The sequence below is a fragment of the Pseudopodoces humilis genome, chromosome 1 (genome assembly GCF_049639895.1).
Source record: "Pseudopodoces humilis isolate 2021_Gansu_Grassland_sample_001 chromosome 1, ASM4963989v1, whole genome shotgun sequence".
Lineage (NCBI taxonomy): Eukaryota > Metazoa > Chordata > Aves > Passeriformes > Paridae > Pseudopodoces > Pseudopodoces humilis.
In genome coordinates, this window is record NC_142200.1 from 84,080,323 (window position 1) to 84,102,052 (window position 21,730).

General features: G+C 41.0%; 1 protein-coding gene across 1 annotated transcript in view; it reads left to right on the plus strand.

The window, feature by feature from the left end:
• GMDS (GDP-mannose 4,6-dehydratase) overlaps positions 1–21,288 on the plus strand; it is a 409,498-nt gene extending 388,210 nt beyond the window's left edge. Inside the window, exons 10-11 of the mRNA XM_005526455.3 lie at positions 19,900–19,968; positions 20,353–21,288. Of these exons, the coding sequence (XP_005526512.1) occupies positions 19,900–19,968; positions 20,353–20,415 (132 nt within the window). The 3' untranslated portion in view covers positions 20,416–21,288. The remainder of the gene's footprint in view (positions 1–19,899; positions 19,969–20,352) is intronic.
• The last annotated feature ends 442 nt before the right edge of the window (positions 21,289–21,730 follow it).

The window sequence follows — 21,730 nt, forward strand, 5'->3', positions numbered from 1 at the left end:
CATAAGCAGATAAATAGAGGCTAGCTCCTTAAAAGCATTGTAGAAAAAGCATCAAATTCCAGTTTGATTATCTGTAAAAAGGAATTTCTCCTTATAAAACAGAAGCTTCTGTCTTACTGCATGTTAGGACACTGCTTACATGCTGTAGAGAACAACTGGAATAGAAGAAATTAATAACCATGTGGAAGAGAAAGAAAGGTGGCTCATTTTTTTCTTTTTTGGTTTTTTTTTTCTGATAGCTGCTGCTTGCAGTAATAGAAGCATCTAAAACCATGTGCTTCCAATGTATTTATTGATTTTGTAGATATAGGACTGTTTTTCAGAGTTCTTATATTTTTACAATGAAATATGAGTTTTTAGATAGAAATACTTCTTAACTTGAAATAGCAGTGTCTCCTCTGCAGAATGAAATAGCAGTCCTCAGATAACTTGAATATTGTAGAAACAGTGGCAACACTTGCATGCATCTGACTTGCTTTCTGTGGATACAGGCAAGACATTCATTGCTTATTTTAAACTCCCAGTTTTTAATTACACCTCTTAGCTTAAATTTGGTAATTGTGATTAAAAAATAAACAAAAGAGTGGAAGAAGATGTATTGCTTGCTGTCTCCATTCTGTAATTCAGGCCCCACTTCATCCCCCCCAGTGCATTTGTTTCCACCCAATTAGTACTTTATTACATGCAGCATGATCTAGGTCTTGAAGGGGCATTGTTTGCACACAAACAAGCAGGTGTTAAAGTTCCTTTTATCATCTTAATGACACATAAGCATCTCTAGGGCCTTCAGTGAGGACACCTACTTCTCAACAGAGAGACAGCTCATCGATTTTCTAAGTGTAGTCCCTATTCCTGCCCATTTTGTCCTTATGGATGTAGAGCAAAGCACTTTCCTCCATCACTTCATCTTAGTTTCTCTTCATCCATGCTGTTCCCCAATGTCTGTAGGGTAAGATAGCAAAGTAAAAAGATAAAGTCAGTCCCTTCTTCATCTCTGTTTCTTGCTACCCAGCACATGTAGCTCAGTGATTTGGCAGACACAGAGACACAGCTGGCTTTGCTGACAGATATCTGCTACCCAGAGACCCCTTAGTCTTAGACTTAGATCCAGTTGGATCTCTACAGGAAGTATTGCAAAAGGACAGTGCATTTCTGTGACTGGGCTCAACACAGAGGGAGGGTTTGGTGCCTAGTTCAGGGTGTATAGGTTCATCTCATGGAGGGACAGTTTGGATTCCCCATCAGCTGGGGCAGAAACAAAATCATAGATGTAGGATAAGGAGATGTCTGAAGCCACTTGAAGGAAGGCTGAGATTTCAGGTGAAGTGGTGCTCAAAGCATAATTGCAGTGGAGGAGGTCTGGACTGTACAATAAGAGGCTTAAGGGACTCATGGTCTGTTAAGAAGGTAGGAGCTTGATAAGGTCTGTTGAGCTGGCAAAAATGTGTTCCTTTTCAACTCCCCTACCCCAGGCTGGTACACTCACAGTTTTCCAAAACAATTGCTGTTTACGCTGAAGCTTTCCATGTTTGGTCTTTCTCCAAAACCAGATTTCATCGCCAGGTTTTAGCAGAAGGCCTGCTGTTGCTGCTTGGGTGGGCACATGTAGGGAAGAAAGATTTTTGAAACATCTGAATTTTATCATGCAGTCAGAAAAAAAAAAAAAATACTGAAGTCTGGTGGTTGGAATGAATGAAATTATTTGCTAATGCCAAGCCCAGATGAGCTTTTGCAGGGCAGTATGAAATATATATTGCTTTAACCCCTTTGGTTAAGGTCAAGAATGAAGTGACTCAATGTCCTGGCTTGTTATAGACATGCTGTTCCTGCACGGAGAACTGATTTGAATATTGAGCTATGGTTCAGTGTTGCTGATTTCAACATGTGATGGATCAACCCCACAATTTCAGAGCAACCTCAATTGTCCAGAGAACTTAAAAGCCCTCCTGGCAGAGTTGTGCAAGACCAGAGGGTTAGTTTGTTTTTTTTGTTTAATGGACTTGTAACCTTGCCAAGCAAAGAGACAGACTGCACATCAATGAAGACAACTTTTTGTCCAATTTTTACACTCTGTTGAGATCACAACATTGGCTCTAAGAGCCAATCTCTAAGTTTTTGCAAAAATTGGTTTTGGTAACATATCTCTTCGGGCTGTTTGCTTGTAACACAACTCACATTTCTACTACATTGTCTTAGATAAATCAGGAATTTTATTCATGTCTTGCTCTACAACCTTAGAATAGTAGTTTCATCCTTTTTTTCTGCCTCTAAGGGACAAGAATTAGAATTTATCTGACACCAAATACTGTGTAAAGATAAGAAATTACTGTTCTTGTTATAAAAATATGGAACTAGGTGAGTTCTACAAATACTGTCTTCATTACTGTCATTCCTATTACTGAATTAGTAGTTGTGGGAAAGATCTCTAATGTAAGAGGAAATGGGCAACTAAAAGGAATAATTTGCTAGACTGAAAAGGGAGGGAAAAGTGTTAGACAATTAATAATCCTCTTTATGGTCCAGTCCAAGACTATTCAATAAAATTATATTTGTAGTAATAAAGTGATCTTCCTGGTAGCAAAGTTGGAGGTATTCCTGCTATCATTCCTCCCTATTCTTACCATATACTACCATGTAAGTAGCAAATCAGTAAGTTTCCTGAGTCAGTTTGTACCCAAAGTGAACATCAGCATCCTTCTTGAAAGCATTCCAGACGTAACCAGGGTCGTAAAACAAAACAGAAGGTTGATGGTTTTACTGTGATGCACGTTGCAGTCAAGTAGTTATCTGATGGATCATCTACTTTTTATGATCCATGATGAGAAATATAGCTGTCATGTGAGGAATAGATTTCTCATCATAAAATTTACCTCTGTAATTTCAGCACCTGAATAAGTGCTGCCTCAGGTGCTGATTGTGCTAGTAAACACTGTCTGAAGAGTGATTTCCCCATCTGTTTCTCCTCCTTCCAACTAAATGCACAGTTTGGCAACAAGTGTGTTTCTGCAGTTCCCTCTCCTTCAGCAGCTACTGCTATTAAAGATCTCCCATGAGGAGGTTCCTGTTTGGTAGGTGCTGATGCAGGAGTCCACCTGGGGAAAGAAAAGTCTTGTATGTAGGTCAGTGTTTCTGTAGATAGCTAGTGAAGCAATCTCTCATGAGAATGTTAACTCTCTTGTGGTGCAGATCAAGTCACTGGTGCCACTGCAAGGGGCTGAACTCATGTACCTCATTCAACTCAGTTTTATTACAGTGTAATAGGTGAGAGAAAAGCTCCTAGTTTATGCAGGGTTTTTCATCTCTGCACTGGTAAGGCAATTAACTTGGCATTTGGGGTAGATGTCTAAAATCAGAACTCTCAAACCTCTTGTACCATATTTATGTACAGCACGTTCTCAATGGGAGAAAACGAGATACACATTGAGGATGTAGATCAAAACACGCAGAAAGTTGCAATGATTTCACCACTATCCATAGGACTCCTGGTATAAATCAAATGGATGTTAAAAGCGAGGAAACCTCTTCATCTAATGTGATGACTGAACCACAGGAACAAATTTTCCTCTCGGATTTGTGTTGTGGACCCCCTGTGTTAGGGAGAGGTTCTATGTTTCAGCGTGCTGACAGACACTGTTACATACTGGGCTTTATTCACCCCTGTCCCGCCAGCCTCCAATAGCCCTTTGCACCTCTGAATCCCTCTGCCTTTGGCACTTCTGCTGGTGAGACTCCCAGATGGGGGTGTGGTTTAGCTAAAAATGGGTGCTTTTCACCAGAAGAATAAATTATTCCTATACTACTGTCTGAAAAGGGTGGATCTGGAGCCAATTTAGTGAGCATAAGTTACAATTGACTTTGGAAGTAATAACTTATGCTTTGAGCTGCCTTAGATGTATAGCCAAGGAGCTGTCTGGCCGCATGTGTTTTTACACATCTTTCAGCTAAATTAGAAATCCAAGTGCAAAATCTAATTTGTGGAGATATCTTGGAGATTTGTGACCTTCCCAGAAATACCTTGAGTCCATAAATGAGCCAGAGGATCTCCTCTGGTTTCATCTACCTTTCTCCTTTTTTTTTATTTTTTTTTTTATTGCCACATATGGCACGTTGCTAAATAGTACATGAAGTTTATTGTATCTTAATTAATGAATCTGAGTGTAATTTTCCTCAGTCCTTGCAAGTGAACTCTGCTGAAAAGCTGATTAGTGAAGGGAGCCAACTTAACACCCTCTTCAGAGATGTGACCAAAGATTGAGGTATATCCATATGTGTCATATTCATATGTGTCAAAGGTAGAGAAGACTTAGGAAAGCATAGGATGGGGATTGCACTGAGCTGAGAAACAGGAAGACAGTGGGTGGAGCCTTTAAGGAGATGGGGAGGAAGGTAATGGTGAAATGGAAGAAAGGTGTAGTAGAAAAACATCAAATGAAAGATTAAAATAACCACAATTGGAGATACTGGGAATATCCAACAACATTTGATCCAAGGTGGAACCAAGCTGGATACGCCTCCTCGCTATCTGTTGATACTGAAGAAGAAAAAGCTTAAAGCAAGCCCTGAAGCCAAGGAGAGAATCTGCTGTTGAGTTTAGCGGTCCTTATGTCGCATCAGTGGAAAAAGGACTAAATCAAGCAGACATATAAAGAGCAAGAATAATGGTACATGGAGACAGTTCATTTCTTCCTACTGTCAAATTTATTAGTTTAGCCTGGTGGGATGCTACCAGCAGCAATGATGAACATTACAAATCTGAGCTGTATTTAGCCCACTCAGTCACTTCTTGGCCAGGGTCCTGAAGAGTTCAGTGGGAGATTGCATGAAAATGTGCAAGTCCCTCCTCCCCAGAAATAGCAATTCTCCCAAAAATATTCTGTTAGATAGCATGAGCAGGTGTACTGAATTGCTGGCATACTTTCAGTATGCTAGTTAGCACCTCTGATGAGGACAGTTAAACAATTGCAACCTTGAATATAGAAGTTGAAACACTTAGGGTTTGTAGGAAGAAGAGCTTTATTTCAGAGAGATGCTGAAATTTGTATGAAAATACATAACTTGAGGCACACAGATGAGCAAAAATTACCTAATGAGAATGACAACCATCCCTAAATGTTCTTTTAATATGTGGATTTGAATGTATTCAACATTATGTATGTTGCTACACTTATTTTTCTTCTTATGTAGACAGGCACGAGTCTTCCCTACATTGTACTTTGTCTAATTCATACCCATGCAAAACACAGACCAAGTGGGAGTAAATCGAGTTGGTTGCACCTTCTAGTTAAAATGAGAATAACTATTCTGGATGTAAAGCAGCTGAAAACAGTACTGCTCTTACACAGCATTTGCATGTCTGCTATCATGAAGAATCACACATTTCACAGAGTTCCTACACAGAAAAAATTGCAGATGACAAATGTCCCGTTACTCATGTAGCTGGTAATTTTTGTATGCAATTACCAGAACTGCATGCTCAGTTCCAGTAACCATGTGCACAAAAATAGGCTAAAACAGCCTGCTTAGGGTTGTTAATAACATGGTCCAAAGTCTCAGTTTTTATTGTTTTGCTGTTTTATGCTGGTTTTGTAAGAGAACTGAGCTAGGGATTAGTTTGACTGTTGACTATTTGAGCAAAAGGCAGCATACAGCTACTTGTACTGCTGGATCTGCAAGGCTGCAGAATATCTGCATTGACTGCATTGATACAGTTTGAATGCTGAGCTTGGTATAAGGAGCTGATGGGCCAGAAGATAGATACTGCACCAGGTGACCAGCTGTAGTGCATGGCTCAAATAAGGAAAACACAGCTCCTGAAATTTTGCATTTAAAATCCTTTAAAATCCATGAATCTCAAACTATCAGTTTCATAGTGAGGCCTAAGTCCTTGCCATAAGCGATTCGGAGCCAGCCTGCAGTAGTTGAGGAATACTTAATTGGCATTTCTCTTTTTTGCATATCACTGTTCTCATCGGTTCTAGTACGTTTTTTTTTTCCCCGCCTGTACAAACCTCTTTGCCTTAAAGGACTCATGAAGGAAATAATTAAAAAGTACACAGAGGAAAACCGTCTGAGCAGAAGGGGCAGAAATCCAAGGTGCTGTAGGGAGTCACCCCAAACACTCTTTTGGATGATTATTAATTTTTTTCTTACTATTATTTTATGACGCTGTTTATGTTTAATTACTCATGTTTTCCTAACCTGTGTGACAGGCATAATTTGAAGAGCAGTAGTAATGATCAAGCTGTGGAAGTGCCAGCTGCTGCCTACGTGCTCAAGCAAGCATAGAGCAGGCAGTGTCAGGAGACAACTGTCTCTTGATTAGATCTGAACTCCTTTTTTTCTTGTGTTGATGAAAATGATCCTGACTGTTATTATTTAAATATAAATTATGCCGAAAGATGCTATGAATAGCGAGAGCTGTCTCGGGTCACTGCCTGTATGCAATACCAAGTTCATGGGACTTTACTGCAGTATATGCAGCTAAAATGGATACTGTTTTAGTTGTAAAAGATACAGTTGATCTATTTGGGTGCTTTTCATCTAAAAATTAAGTCTTCAGAGCAGAAAAGACAACCCAATAAACTCATAAGTTCTGGTACTCTCAAGTCAATCATAGCAGCCTGGGGTGGAAAAGTTGAGGAAGCAACAGTAATTTTTTAGTATTGCTAGGATGAGTATCTGATTTTCATGTGAAAGACATTATAAAAGAAAATCCAGTGGTACAAATAGAAGTGAAACTGTAGACAAATGAGAAATATGTGGTTAAATAAGTCACCTGCTGCATCAAGGTGCTGTATGATCACTCATCCTTAGAGCAGTTTACTTCTGGGGGGTTGCTCACTAAAAAACAATGGCAAGGACTTATGCAGGGCAAATTGTGCCAGATCCAGTGTTATGTGAATGCTTGGCTTCTTCATAGGTAGCAAGGTATACATCAGAGGGAAATGGTGAGATACAGCCTGGGTTCTCTTCTTGTTCCTCACTCCCATTCCAAGGTTTTGGTCAAGTCTCTAAATCATCCTGCCTCCTAGCTTCATAAAATGGGGGTGACAGTGCTTTCTTCCCATTCTAATGTCATTACTGTTGCTTAATTACACAAAATTCGTATCTTCTCTGGTGGTTCTTCATTGTCACTGCTGTGCTGCTGTGAAGCAGTTCTGTGTTGTCTAACTGGTAATACACCTAGTTGAAGCCTTGCTCAGGTTACAAGTGGAATGAATCTGCCAAGATCTTTATCTAGCTTTCTTCAGCTGCTTTTGAGAATCTTAGTAGATACATGTAAGTTCTGTAATTCATGGCTTTGTGTGTTCATATGTATTGTCATTACACTGGAATACGTCAAAGAAAGTAAATCAAGCCAGAAGGTTTCACTGGTGACCTGCACTGAAAAGGAGATGAGAGCTGTAGATGGATTCTAAAAGAAAATTCCAGGAGGTGATATGTGACTTTGATAAATTTTCCGAGAAAGGGCTGCCATTTCTGTGTTTGTGCAATGCATAATGGGACCCTTACCTGGCATCTCTGCCCTGCCAAAACATGAATGAAAAATAGGATTGCTTGTCTGAGGAACAGCTCTGTCTTTCACATTGAAACTTGGCAGTAAATGATTCCTGTGTGAGTGGTCTCAAGAGACACTTTCCTTGTAAAGGAGTCAAGTGATTGATGAGGCATCTCACATTTTAAACATTATACAGGTGAAAACATTGGAGTATTCTGAGCTCATGCCTGCTGATGTGTATGCCTGAACAGTTTGCTTGCTTTTTAATTGTGGAACTAAAGAAGGTTTGGTAAGTAGGGCAGGACCAGTAGAAAATGCTAACTGTTTTCCTTCTGTAATGAAGTTGTTCATGTTTGACCACTGCAGGGTGAAGTAATGAAGAAGCTTTTGGTAACAGATCTAAAAATTCCTTTATTCTATAGCTGGAAGTATTTAAGAGGAGAAGGTCATTGAGAGGACAGATTTCAAGAAGTGGTATATGCATTGGTGATGCTTTGGAAAGAAGCAGAGCATATTAGCCATGCTTTTAAAGTGTATATGGCTAATGCACTGCCAAATCTGTGGAATTTTATAGGCAGCTACTCTGAATAGTAATAGCAGTCAATGAATCTGCTTTTTACCCCTACTTACACTGGCACTGTGAGTTTTAGGATATCTTATTGCTTCTTTAAAACTTATTTCAACGTCGTTTCAGCCCTGTCAGCAAATCACTGCTGTGTTACTGCTAAAATGAATTGTCTCCCAGAACCCTGCAATGTTCCACACAAAATCCTGAGGGCAATAAAGCTGGTGTGTGACAGAGTACCACTGGAAAAGAAAAAGGAACAAGTCTGTGATGATACAGAGAGAAAAAAAATTGAAAAAATGTTCAGGTGAAAAGAACACTATAGCAGAAACAAGGAGGAGAGAACAAAATCTCGGTGTGAGGTAACATTTTGCAGGTGAAAGAGAGATAGGAAAGTAAGGTCAGGTTTGAGATGATGTTTAAGCAGGAGATTGATGCTCAAAAGAGAAATGGGACAAGCTTGAATGAAAGACTGGAAGACACATCAAATTAGGAAAGAAATATGTATTACAATAAAAATACATAAATGGGATTTTACAAGACAATAACTTCACCAAAACATGGGAAAAATTTAAACAAGAAAAAAGTGAAAGAAAATAAATACTAAGGTAAGGGAAGGATGGAAGAAAACAAAATACTGATCTTTAAAAAGAAAATAAGATAGTTGTGTTCATTTTATTGATTTATTGGAAGATTATGTGGTGAGTTTAATATCTGCTCTGAAAGTGAAAGATGTCATAGGAAAAACTATGACTTTTTTTTTTTTTTCCCAGGCTTTCCTGTGCAGGAAATGTAATAGGAAGTTATTTTTATTAACGAAGATCAGAGAATATGCAGCAACAAACTACTAAGAATGGTGTGGAAAATCCGGTTATTTTTCCAGTCAGACCAGAAGAACCTGTGGCCATTGACCAGCAGGAGCCTAAGGGTCAGATTACTAAGCAGCAGGATCAGTGAACTGCATGGCAATTGGAATCTGTGCATCTTTAAACACACACCAACAAACTTACATTACAGTCAAAAAGAAATCTTGAACACCATGTAGCTGGTATTTGTAGCCATTCATTAATTGCTTTGTGCTCTGTTTTGTCTGCCTAATCAACACAAACAGCAGACTTGTTTGATTTCATTTGCAAATGTGAAACCAATTGATTTTACGGCAATATACTGCTTGCTGAGCAGTATTTTTCCATCAAGACAGTCAGGTTACACCAGTTACCAAAAACTGATGGGGCAGAACAGTGAGAGCCTTAGACAGAGAGACAGGTCTTTGGCAGAATGTTTTGGAATTTGTTAGGGGAAATGTACCTCTCGGTTCAGCGTAGCTGTGAGTGTGCTGGGAGGACTTTATCCTTTCAAAAGCTATGACAAGCTGTGGCAATACTCAGCCCACATCCATAACACACTTGTCAAGGGACTATGAGACGAGGGAATGAGGAGCACAGTGCCTTCATTTGCAGCAACAACATGTATTTCATCTGTAGAAGAGATATTCAGCTGTCTACCTTGTCTGGACTTAACCAGTGACCAGTGTTTTAACTTATCAGGTTTGGTTGAACACATGTGCAGTATAAAAAAATGCTTGTTTCTGGGCAGGAAATGCATTAGCCTTTAAATGAATAAAGTGTGAGTTTGAAGCATAAATGTGACGTGCATTGTTGTGTGCTACTACCTGCAAAGGGCTCTTCTTTGTAGTGTCCTACTTAGACTCAAGCACTAAATCTTTCATCAAAGCAAGTCTGATTATCTTGCACATGGTTTTCCTGAAAGGATGTTATGATTTTCTAGATGTTTGGTGGCTGGTGATAAATTAGTCTTTCATGATGTCATGTGAAAGGCCACTGCTTGGACTTCCTTCTCTATGAAGTGCACAGGAGAATATATTTGGGACATACTCAGCATCAGAAATCATCCTACCTTGTTTTATTTTAACCCTTTTGTGGACTCTTGCTTGTCTTGTTCAGGCAAGGATAGCTTCATTTTTTCAGACAGGAGCCCCACAGTATCATGGTCTGGGTCCCCTCAATATGGGGACTTGGAATTTTTTCCCCCTTGGGTAAAAAGATCTCAGTTCTTGAGCACCCTTTAAACTTTTCACAGCTTAAACTCTCTCCAGATATTTTGTCTTGAAAAGGATTTTCAAATCAGATGGGGGTTTTATTGAGAAATTGGAATGCAGTGAGGGGTGGGGGATAAGGTGATGCATCCCATAAATTAGGTCAGGTTTATGACTGTGTAGAGGGAGGCTGCTTCTAAAAAAACAGCCAGCAGTAAAAGGCAGATTGTGACTTTGTCCAGAGAAGCAGCAGCTCCCTTCTTCATCCCCCATACTGCAGGGAGAGGTATTTTACAACTTCTTTTCAAGCAATGAGAAATGACTGAACATCCTCCATGCTAACTCTTATGCACTAGTTAATCCATAGCAGGGAGGAAGACAGGAAGAGAGAAATATCCATCTCCTCACTGTCCTCTTCCCCCAAGTCTTACCACAAGCTTCAGAGGGACAGAGGTTCATGTAGCACTGTAAGAGTTAAGAAGAGAGTGTCATCTCTCCTGCCCAGCTTCAGGTAGTGAGGTGAAAAGACAGCAACTTCTGTTATAGGTGATTTAATTAGAATTTTTCAATTTCATGCTCTTTAGATGAAAAATTCCATTTTGAATAAATTAATATTTTTATTAGGGCAAATATAACAGCACACCATTCCAAAAATATTTTAATATCATTTTGATGTTAACATAACAAGTGCCATGATTTTTTTCAGAAATGTGAATGTCCATGGGGTAGCAAAATCACCACAAACAATGCATCCTGTAAAAGAGAATAACTCTATGAAGAAGTAATATCCTGAGTTCATAAATCTGCATTCATTAAGTTGCTGCTTAATGCTCTAAAACTAGATAAATATCTGTAAGTAGAATACAAGATAGCTGTCCTAATGTTTACTGTTTTATTACTTTTCATTTGGTATTTGACCAGAGATGATAACTGAATTTGTTTACATTTCCAATATAAGTTGCTATAAATGAAGTAATTTTTAGTGGAGGAAGAGAAGAAATTAAGTAGGATTGGAGGACAGATTGCTGGGGTTTCAGTTTTCCTATTCCTCTTCACATGTCAGTCAGCAAAGACAGCTGAAAAAGACAATCATTCACATTATAAGAGAATGCACAATAAACCCAGCTGAATTCAAACCACTTCACAAAGTGATTTCCTGATTGTTGCAGAAAATGTGAAGAGTAGGGAGTGATGAGAAAATTAACTGGAGCTTTTTTTTAAAAAATAGGTGATAATTACATAAAAAAAAAAAATTAAGGTGCCATGCTCTCACCTAAATATACGTAGTGTAACAATAAAACCTCATATGATGAGGACATTATTATCTTACTCTCCCCCCAGAATAGTTGTCAGAGTGGAGAATGGGTAAAGCAAAAAGAAAACACATTGAATAGTGAGGAAAGGCAGGATTTGAAGGTACCAGTGAAAAGATAAGAAACCTGTTCTTTTCCTATACTATAGCTGATCTCCATCTATGTGAAAGAGGTTCATTTCTCACAGGTCTTGGTTTTTATTTATGCACAGGTGAGACATTTGTCCAGGGAGCCTGAAGAAACATGCTCTTATACGACATCCTCCAAACCTTTGCTGTAAAAGGAAAATTCACTAATGCTTCTAACCCATGTCATGCAAAATCCACATTATTCAGATACCTCTTGCTGCCCAGGTTAGTTTGAAACACGGAATGGTCAGCTCAGACATCAGCAGCCAGGCTACAAGGCAGTAGAAGTCAGTGGAAGTGGTACCAGGATTTGCAAAGAGCATTTCTATTTTGTTGTAAGAGTAGGAAAATCTTGCTTTGATAATTATTACTTTGCATTTTAACAAACATGCTGAAGATTTTATCTGTGATGTGTGTGTTTGGATGTTTGGATGACCCAGTACAACATATCAGAAAGGAAGGGTTTCTGCTGGAGCAAGGCAAGAGGAGGGCTGGGAAGCTTGTCAGAGGGGCTGGAGCACACCTATGAAGAGGCTCTGAGAGACTTGAGGCTGCTCAACCTAGAGAAAAGAAGATAGAAATAGAGCAGCTTTCCAGTACCTATGGGGGACCTGCAAGAGAGCTGGAGAGGGACTTTATACAAAAGCATGTAGTGAGAGGACAAGGGGGGGTTGCTTTAAGCTGTAAGAGGGTTCAGATTAGGTATTAGGAAGAAATTCTTTACTCTGAGGGATGTGAGGCACTGGAACAGGTTGCCCAGAGATGCTGTGGATGCCCCATCCCTGGAAGTGTTCAAGGCTAGGTTGGATGGGGCTTGGACCAGCCTGCTGTAGTGGAAGGTGTCCCTGTCCATGGCAGGGGAGTTGGAACTGTGTGATCTTTACTGTCCCTTCCAACCCAAACCTTTCACTGATTCTGGGACTGTGTCCAGACCTAATACCTGAACTATCATAATTATGGCCTGTATATGGCAAATGCAGTGGGTCTGATTTTCTTCCTCTCCTCCAGAAGTTCCCTGTTTATTTAGGAGAAGTATTCCTGTGAACTAGAAATGATCTTACCATTCGGAAGCCTCTTTGGCACTTTGCAGGGCCGTGAGCTGAGGTTACAATTGCACTTACATCCAGGCTGGGGAACAATTTCCAGGTCTTCCCAGAGTGCAAAATCGGGGCTCAGGGCAAGGTATGAGGGAGGGAAGCACCAGCCTGACGGCAGCCAGCTGCAGGAATTTTGCTGTTTGCGGCAGCGGGGCTTTCCCTGCTGCGGGGCGAACACTCGGGGCCGCCTCATGCGTGGCAGCCCGAAAAGCATCCATGGTCCCGCTTGCAGCGGGATGCCCGGCACAGAGCTGTGCGGGACGGCTCCTGATGAGTGAGCTCAGCTCCGGATCCACAGCGAGTGAAATTCAGCACTGGCTTCGGGGATATCGGGCTGTAATTCGGCAGGAATTTTATCTGGCTCGAGGGACGGCACCGGCCAAGATGTTTTCTCAGGCTCGGCTTGGCAAAAGGACAGACCTGAGCGGCGCTCAGCCCTGTGAGGGGCTCTGGCTCCTGCAGCTCGGGCCGTGCTGGCCCCGGGGCCCTGGCAGGCCGCGGCCCCTAGCCCGTGAGGGGGGCACGGCTCCAGCTCAGCGGCACTGGGCCCGGCTCCCCCTGCTCCCCCTGCCTCGGAGCTTTATCTCTGCCGGCCGTGGGGCTGCCAGCACCGGCGCTGAGTGAGCCCATTTCCCCAGAGCGGAGCATTGTTCCCGGCCTCCGGCCGCCGCGTGGCCCCGCTGATGGACAATACCAGCCGTCCCCGACTTCCTGAGCAGACCAGACAGCTTGCTGTTTTCTCCGAGTCTCTTATCACCCCCTGTCATTGAAAGAGAGGTCTGGCTTCGGCTTCGGCTGGGGCTGATAGGCAGCAGCGAAGTGGAAAAGGCGCAGGGGAGGGAAGGGAAGAGGAGAAGAAGGAGGAGGAGGAGGGAGAGGAGCTCCATTACTGTTATTATCGCCCTAATGTTTATTGCTGTTCCGAGTTCATTTGCCTTAACCCTTTGGAAGCTGGTCAAATTATAGATTATCAAGCTGATAAGATAAAGCCGCTGTTCTAACGCCCCTGGTTCCTGGCGGAAAAGCGAAGGTTGTGCTCAGGTTTTATTGACTCTGTGGTTTATGTTGATGCCTTATTGCTGGAACACAGGGGGGTCCCGAGATACGACCTTACCCTAAAGATGCCCAGCACTCGCAGCCTGCCGAGGTCCATCGGATGTACAGGGTCCAAGCACCACGCATAAACAGTCCTTTCCTCAAGTCATTCTTTCCCCTTCCTTTCCTCCTCAACATGGTTTTAGTAAAGATTAAACTTTCTGAATAGGGGCGGGATTTGCATAGGAAAACATGCTAGGGGAAAAAAAAAACATTATGCCTTTTATTTTCAATGGCATTTAGTTATTATGTGAGTTTCAGCCTATTGGTTGCTTTTAGCCTTTTGCCTTTTCCTGTGGTTCTTTGTGAACAATACTGTCTTTCTGCAAAAGACTGCTGACCCAAGAGTGGAAAGCAGTCTGTTCATGCTGCATTAAAACAAATTTAGATCAGGAACCAAATTCACTGGCATTCTTCTATTCCCTTGGTACCCCAACTGCTCCACAACTTTGCTTTTCTAAGAACAGTGAAAAGAAAAAATGAAAACTGAGCAACAACACATTTTGGCTCATCTTAAATTCCTGGAGATGTTTACTGTGCTCCTTGTTAGGCTTGGGCTTTCGCTCTTCAATTTGTTTTATCTTCAGTCTCCTCACATTTACTATGGAGATAGGAGTCTCCCGCTTTCTAATTATACAGGGTTTTCATCCCTGTTACTGTAGATATTATAACAAATACTACCCTTTGCAAAGAAGCCAAGCCAGAGTTCTCTGTCCCGTGGATCTCCAGAAGGACACGCAGAGCAGCGCACAGGAGACGCAGTGCTCGTTACTGTGACTCCTTCTGGGGTTTGATCCAAGCTTGGCTGAGCCATGCATTGCATTTTGCACCAGTAAGGCATATGTTTACAGGCTCTACAGCTCTGGTTTAGTGAGATATTTATACTTTTCTTAGCAGAGTGCTCAGAAGTCACAGTAACTGTTTTCCAACTTTGCATCTGGATTAAGACACAATGTCCCTGGGCCTGGTGGCAAGTGTGGCGGAACACTAGGGAATGGGGGATAAGGTTGATGGTGAAAGGACTGCCTAGTGAGCAACACATGCAGTCTCCTGATGTGTTTGCAACACTTCAACAAGGCTGTTCTCCAAGCAATATGCTGCAGCTGATACATATATGTACTGTGGGGCTGGTTTTACTACTGAGATTTACTACTGGAACCCTCTTTAAAAAATGCTATGTAAAGTGCCTCAAGAAGTACACAAAGGGGAGATTATTTCATGAGATAAACCTTAGTATATACATTACTGTGATATAAATTTTTGGTAGGGCTTGCTGTGATAGGTAATAGTTTTAAAATCAAAGAAGGTAGGTTAAGACAAAATATAAGGCAGAAACTTTTTATGATGAGAGTGGTGAAACACTAAAGAATCTGAAGCAGATTGCCCAGAGGTGGAAGATGCCCTATCCCTGGAAACCTCTGAGGTCAGGTTGGCTGGGGCTCTGAAGATGTCCCTGCTCAGTGCAGGAAGGTTGGAGTATATGACCTTGAAGGTGCCTTCCAACCCAAACCATTCTAGAATTCTGCGATAATGATGAAAACACAAAACTGCAGTCTAATCAAGCATCTGGGGTTTTTTGGTTTGGTTTTTTTTTTCTTGTAATGGTATAAGTTAAAGCTAAAAGGTGATGATTTTAAGAAGAAAATAAGGAAAATAAAACACTAGTGGGGCTTTCAGGAAACTTTGGCCCCTCTCTTCTTGAAATCCTTTCTGAAGAGCAAAAAAGTGCAAGACTAAACACTCAAGCCAGAGCCTCCACCAATCTGGGTCAGTGCTTTTTGCTTATGGGAGCCCTGATGTAACAAATCATTTTCCAAGCAGTGGTGCTGATTGTGAATGTAACCCTAGCTGCTTTTCAGATGCAGTTATAGTGTTGTGTGCTCAGATCAAGTTTGTTTATTTTTAGATGCAAAGCCTTGTCTGTGCTTCAGCAAGCAGAGTTGGGCACAATTCCATCACAGGTGTTTTACTGACAACTTGATCTCACTTTTACTCTACTGTAAGAGACAGCAAAAGCTGGCTCTGTGAGCTGGCTTCAGTGAAGGCACATTTGAAAGGGAATCAACCAAGCTGTAGTAATAAAGGAAGCCTTGGCCTTCTTTCAGGCCACACTCTCTCCTTTTTGGTACGTTGTCTTGAGGCTTTAAATTTTCACTTCAAGTTAATTGAATGAGACAGTGATACAATGCACAGTGAAACCGGATCAATCATTGCACAAGACAAAATAGGAGTCACAGTGACACTCAGAACAAGAGCTTGGGAAATGTGATATTTACATTAAAATATTTTACATTTTTGTCTCATGGTTTAAAAACCAAATTCAAAAATGTCTTACCACATTGCATAACAAATTTCTTGCTGCTTATCTGTATGCATTTGTGTGTGTGCATTTGAACAACAAAATTGAATAATCACGAAAGTAAATTTAGTAATAATGGGGTATTTTCTACACAGTTACATAGCCTCAATTGCAGAAAATATAAAACAGACAAGCTCACACATAGGAGCTCGTTCTGTTCTCTGAAGCCATAGAATTTACTTGCTTATATTTAGTGGCAACAGAGAATCTGACTGCGTTCTTTTCCTTCTTCCTTCCCTTTAAATATTTACCTGGATATTGTTTCTGACTCTCAGCATGCCATTAAGACTTGTCATTACTAGTCACTTATGTTAACTGCTTCCATGGAAAATAAGGACTTGTTCCTAACAAAATCAATAACTAAAAGCAAAGACTTGACTTTATGTTCGTGATCTGAGTGCTGTAAAAACAAAAGAAAGCCTTAATCAGTGTTTTCAGGGTTATAGACTCTTAGCTCAGTATCTAAACCCTCAGAGTTTTCAGGGAGTCAAAAGGCTTTGTTTTCCTGTCAGTATGTGAAGCACAATGGCACAGAAAAAGTAATCCTGCAGGAATACAAAGCATGAAGTGGTATCGTTTCATCAGGTCCTTTTCCATCAGGAACAGGGATATGGGGTGGTTTATATTCAGCAGCAACTGTTTTTCAAGAACCACCCCCCATTTCACCAAACCACCTCCCAACACTCCCACCCCTGCACACCCCAAAAAAATAAAAATCCAGGTTTTCTCCAGTGGAATCTGATCTCTTCTTTCTTCGCTTTCTGATCTGGTTGTAATTCCAGAAAATGATGCCCTGTTATTGAAAAATTAATACACTTTAATGATGAATATACCAGAGGGGGCTTTTGGATGGTGGGGTTGTTTGTGGGTTTTTTTTTCCTTTTGGAAGTCTGAGAGATGCATCTCTGGTTTCAGTGAAAAACTTAAACAATATAAACAAGCAGTCATTCTGTTCCAAGAGAAACTTTTTTTTTAATATTCTTATTTTATTGTAATTACCTTATTGTTTTCATATTATGAGCTACTTGTAGAAAAATACAGGAAACATGACTGCAATACAATCCTTTAATCAGGAGCAGCTTTGTTCCAGTCATCATTTCCATTCAGTGTTGAAACTTTGGCTAATAAGAATACAATCAATCCTTGAGTTTAAGTGTAATATGGTGTTAATATTATGGTTTCATTTGGCCTCTGTACCTAGTAACTTCTGTAAGTGAACCTTTTTAAAAGTGCCTAGGAGATATTTTGTCTGTATTGCTGCTTTCAAGTAAATTAACAAAGCTGTGTTTCTCAAAAGGACACAAACTTCTTCAGGAGAGCCACTTAAAATCTTTTAACCCAAGGCAGCTGGGGAATTTGTGTTATCATATATATTAAATCTTCCATTATTTTCCCCTTTTTTCTTTTTTTCTCACAGATTATGCCCCAATACCTTTACTGCATTACTGTTAAAACTTGTGAATTTTTAAAGGAAAAATATGAGGATTTTTATACCTAGATGGCTTCAACATGCTAGTTGTTTGATCTCTGTGTATAATCCAGAACTGCAAATACTTCCCTTTTACTGATTTGCAGCCTATCCCCAACCTTATTTTGGCCTACTCAGCAGATGAGTGTTTACATTTTTGAATAAAGGGCTGGAATTAGGTAAAGTATTTTTTTAGATAATCTGTTTTAAGAAAAAGCATTTGTCCAAGACAGTTAAAAGACTGCTCCCAAGCTGTTCAAAAGCAGAATGCAGCTACATACAGCAGGCCATGGCAATTCATTTTGTGTTTCCTAGTAATTTTGGGGTTTTTTGTAATGGGAAGCCAATATCTTAGATAAGGTTTAGTTTCAAAGTGTGTTTTTGATATAAAGATTGTGGATGTAAAAGTTTTACTTACACAGCATTTATAAAAGTAAAAATCTAAGTTTTATGATATAGTTTTTATGACTTAAAACTAGGTGATGTTAAAACACTTCACTTCTAGCTAATGGCTTGAATTAGGGCTGAATAAAAGGCAATTGTTTTTATACTGAAATTATAATTTTATGAAGGATTTCCTTGTTTCCAGACACATATATACACACATATGTAAATTAAACTGAACTCCAGATAAAACACATATCTCCATGAGCACATTAGAGTCTGATCCAAATTTCATCAAAGTTAGTGGGCATCTTTCCCACTTCAAACCAGATTTTGCAATCCATATTCACACGACCCTCCAGGGCATCCCTCAAGTTGATGCAGTTTTGCATGACTTGGCCTAAAATGTCTGCTGCAGTTTCAGAAAGCCCATTATAGGGCTGCAGTAGGAAATAATTTAGTCCAATTTAAGGAAATCATGACAGGTTTTTTTTTTTATTTTCATATAATTTTGTTCTGATCCATCTGTTTACTCTCTTCTGAAGGCAAGACAAAATGTTTTTTAGCCTAAAGACTGAGCTAGTAAAAACACTGCCTGGAATAAGTCTCGGCAGACGTGTTTGTTCCACATCTCCTTCTTCAGTGCTATATTTCTTTTGGTGGATTTCCTCTGCTCCTGGAAGCAAGCTGTCTAGCTTCCTTGTGCACAATTACGAAGAAGAATTTCCTACATTTTAGTTAAATGTGCTGTGCACAAGATGAGGTGATTTTGATAGTTAATGTGACCTGAACCACATGATCAACAGAGAGTGTCTGAAATGTAGTATGCAGCATTACAAATTAAAAAAAAAATCTACATTCACAAAATGCTCCTTAGCTCCACTGCTGGTCAGAGGGTGGAAGAGAGAGAGGAAAAGCAGTCCTTGCATTTTTCTGGAAAGCCTGCTATGTTACCATCATAAAGTCAAATGCAAGAGGAGAATTCAGCCTTAGCTTTGTTGTTATGTAACCAAGCTGGGCTTGTTTGGGTATGTTTAACCCTAGACAGATATAAATTTAGTATTTATTGCTACAAAGACACATAGCTTGTGAGAAGAGATGTTTTATTCAATCATGACATACATTTGGAAAAAGCTAATTGTTTAAACGGTCTTCTAATTTTAAAGATACAGTCAGCTTCTGCATTCAGTTAGAGATGCAGTTAAAGGAGCTTTTGTCTTTGTTTAATTTTGTTACATTATTTTTGATGATGGTTGTGGAATTGTTTTGGTGTGGTAGCACTTTTAAGGATATTTGAACAGTAAGGTGAACATGACCAAAGTCTTGGTTTCTGTAATGGTTTCAAGGCAATTTATTTTCATTTATGAGATATTTAGACTTTTATTTGCATGTGGATATTCAAAATACTCTAGGAAAAATAATATGTACGCATCTAAAAGCTGGATGTTTACTGGTGTTGCATATGGTTACCCATATCCACAACAGTCTTTCAGTATCATTTGTTTGTGATCATGTTTTTATTTAAAAGACACTAATTGTCATGTTTGCTCTGTGATTTACATTATTTAAACAAACATGGGGAAAAGAATTTGAATCAGGTCATTCACTAGCATGACTAAGACATACAATAACTTCTTATAAAATATTCACTGTTGTATGGCTGTAAGGCTGGAATTCAAGCCCTCTGTGTACACACAAACAAAGGACAACTCTTTCCATCTGAAATAGCCTGGTGAAAGGATGCTTCCTCCTGGTGATTTAATAAGCATATGAGCTTCCACTAAAATGGCATCTTCAAGAGAAATAGTTCATCCTTGGAAGAGTCCAATGGTGGTCCTGGCTCTTGCTCAGCTCGCAGGGAGGCAGGAGCAGTGGGGAGGCCATCAGGGTGGGAAAGCTAGCAGTCCTTGCAGTGCCTCTCTCTTCTTTTCCACAGGATTTTCTGCAAGGAGACTGCACCAAAGCAAGGCAAAAGCTGAACTGGAAGCCAAGAGTCACGTTTGATGTGAGTGGCCTTTCTGGTGTGCTTTGTACCTGCTGGGTGTTCACATCCTCTAAAAACAATTCACAGGGAGGGGAAAGGAGGGGGGACACCTCTGTGAGGGGTGAGCTGGGCACCCTGAGAAACCCCATTTTTGGTGCCTCTGCATGGATCCTTGTTTTGAAGAAAGCAGACACTGTGGCAGCGATGGGCACCGCAGTGCACAGCAGCGTGCTGACACACCAGGGCCCTGGCCAGGGCTGCTGTGGGAAGGGCCCAACAAAGCCCCATCCTCTCCTTGTTCTGCTGTGGGGGGGCAGGGGGGCTTGTCATGCTCCATGGCATTCCTGACATGCTGCCCATTTGTCCCTGCACTGGGGCCCTCATCTGTCTCTCTCCTTCCTGCAGGAGCTGGTGAGGGAGATGGTGGACGCTGACGTGGAGCTCATGAGGAACAATCCCAACGCCTGAGCCCTGGCTGGGCCCGGCAAGCACCACAGGACCCACGCCACAGATGCAACCCATGGCCAGCACTGCCATGAGCCATCAGGGTGGGCAGCTGCCCCCTCCCTGCGATGGTTTTATTGTTGGCCTGCCTGTGTGTAAAAGACCGGTTATATTCCTGCCTCCGCCCTCTACATCCTCCCAGTGCCTCTTGCCCCACACATCATCCCAGGGTCAGCTCTGCCTGGGCTAAATCTGTCTTCTGCCATTAACTGGGGAAGGATCTTACTGTACCTGAAAAATTGATCAGCCAGCAAACCCATTGACTTCATTTTTAATTGAGACTCATCTTTCTATTCTGTAGGACCTCCAACACATCTTTAGTACTTAATCCCATTTGAGAAACAAAGCATTCCCTGTCCCCCACTCCTCCCCTCTCCACATCAGCAGACCTTTGGTGCAAATATGGGCTCACCATGCCTTCAGACCTTGCTCTACAGCTGCCCCTTTCTGCCTTTCCTGAACACTCCTTGTTTTCCTTTCCTGCAGCCTTACCTCCCTCCACCCCAGCAGCCCATTTCCAGCACCTGAACTCTGTAAAAGTTTGGATAACTTGATATAACTTGCAGTGAAATCGCCTTTTGACCATGCTGAATTAATTCCTAATTGCTGGAATCGCTTTCAAACCAGTCAAGCTGGGGCTTGTATATGTTTTTCAGATCTTCATTTCAGAGTGTGCATGAGTCACAGAGAAAGCCTTTTTGTCCAGCACCTTCTCAATCCAGGGAGATTAGGGTGTTTTGGTTTTTGACCCCCTCCCTCAAGAATCAACCCATTCCCCTTCCACCCTCTTCCTGCTTACTATAATTAAACCTCAGACAGGAGTGTGAACCATTTCAAAAGATGACTTAAGAAATAAAAACAAAATAAATAAAAAAGCTTAAAAAAAATAGAAACTTCAAGGTGGGTAAATATTTTTTTGCTTTTTGTGCCAAGGTACCTGGGTTATCCAGAGGTCGTCAAGCCCATACATTTCCCGTTGGTTTAGGATATTCCACCCACCAATTACTCCCATCATTTTAACTTTATGCCTGGAAGCGAGCAAAGAGCAAGATGCACAGGAGGGAGACACACGCAGGAGATACACTTCCTTGAGGCGCATCTCCTGCTTTTTAATTTCGTGTAGAGGGGACCCCTACGTTAAAAGGAGGCAAATCGCGGGATGTGGGAGGGATAGCTATGCCCGGGAGCGGTCCCATGATGGAAGTGATGCAGGTGACAGGAGGGAGCTCGAGAGCAGCCTAGGGGGAGCCGGGAGGGTGCTCCGTGTGCCTGTCTCCAC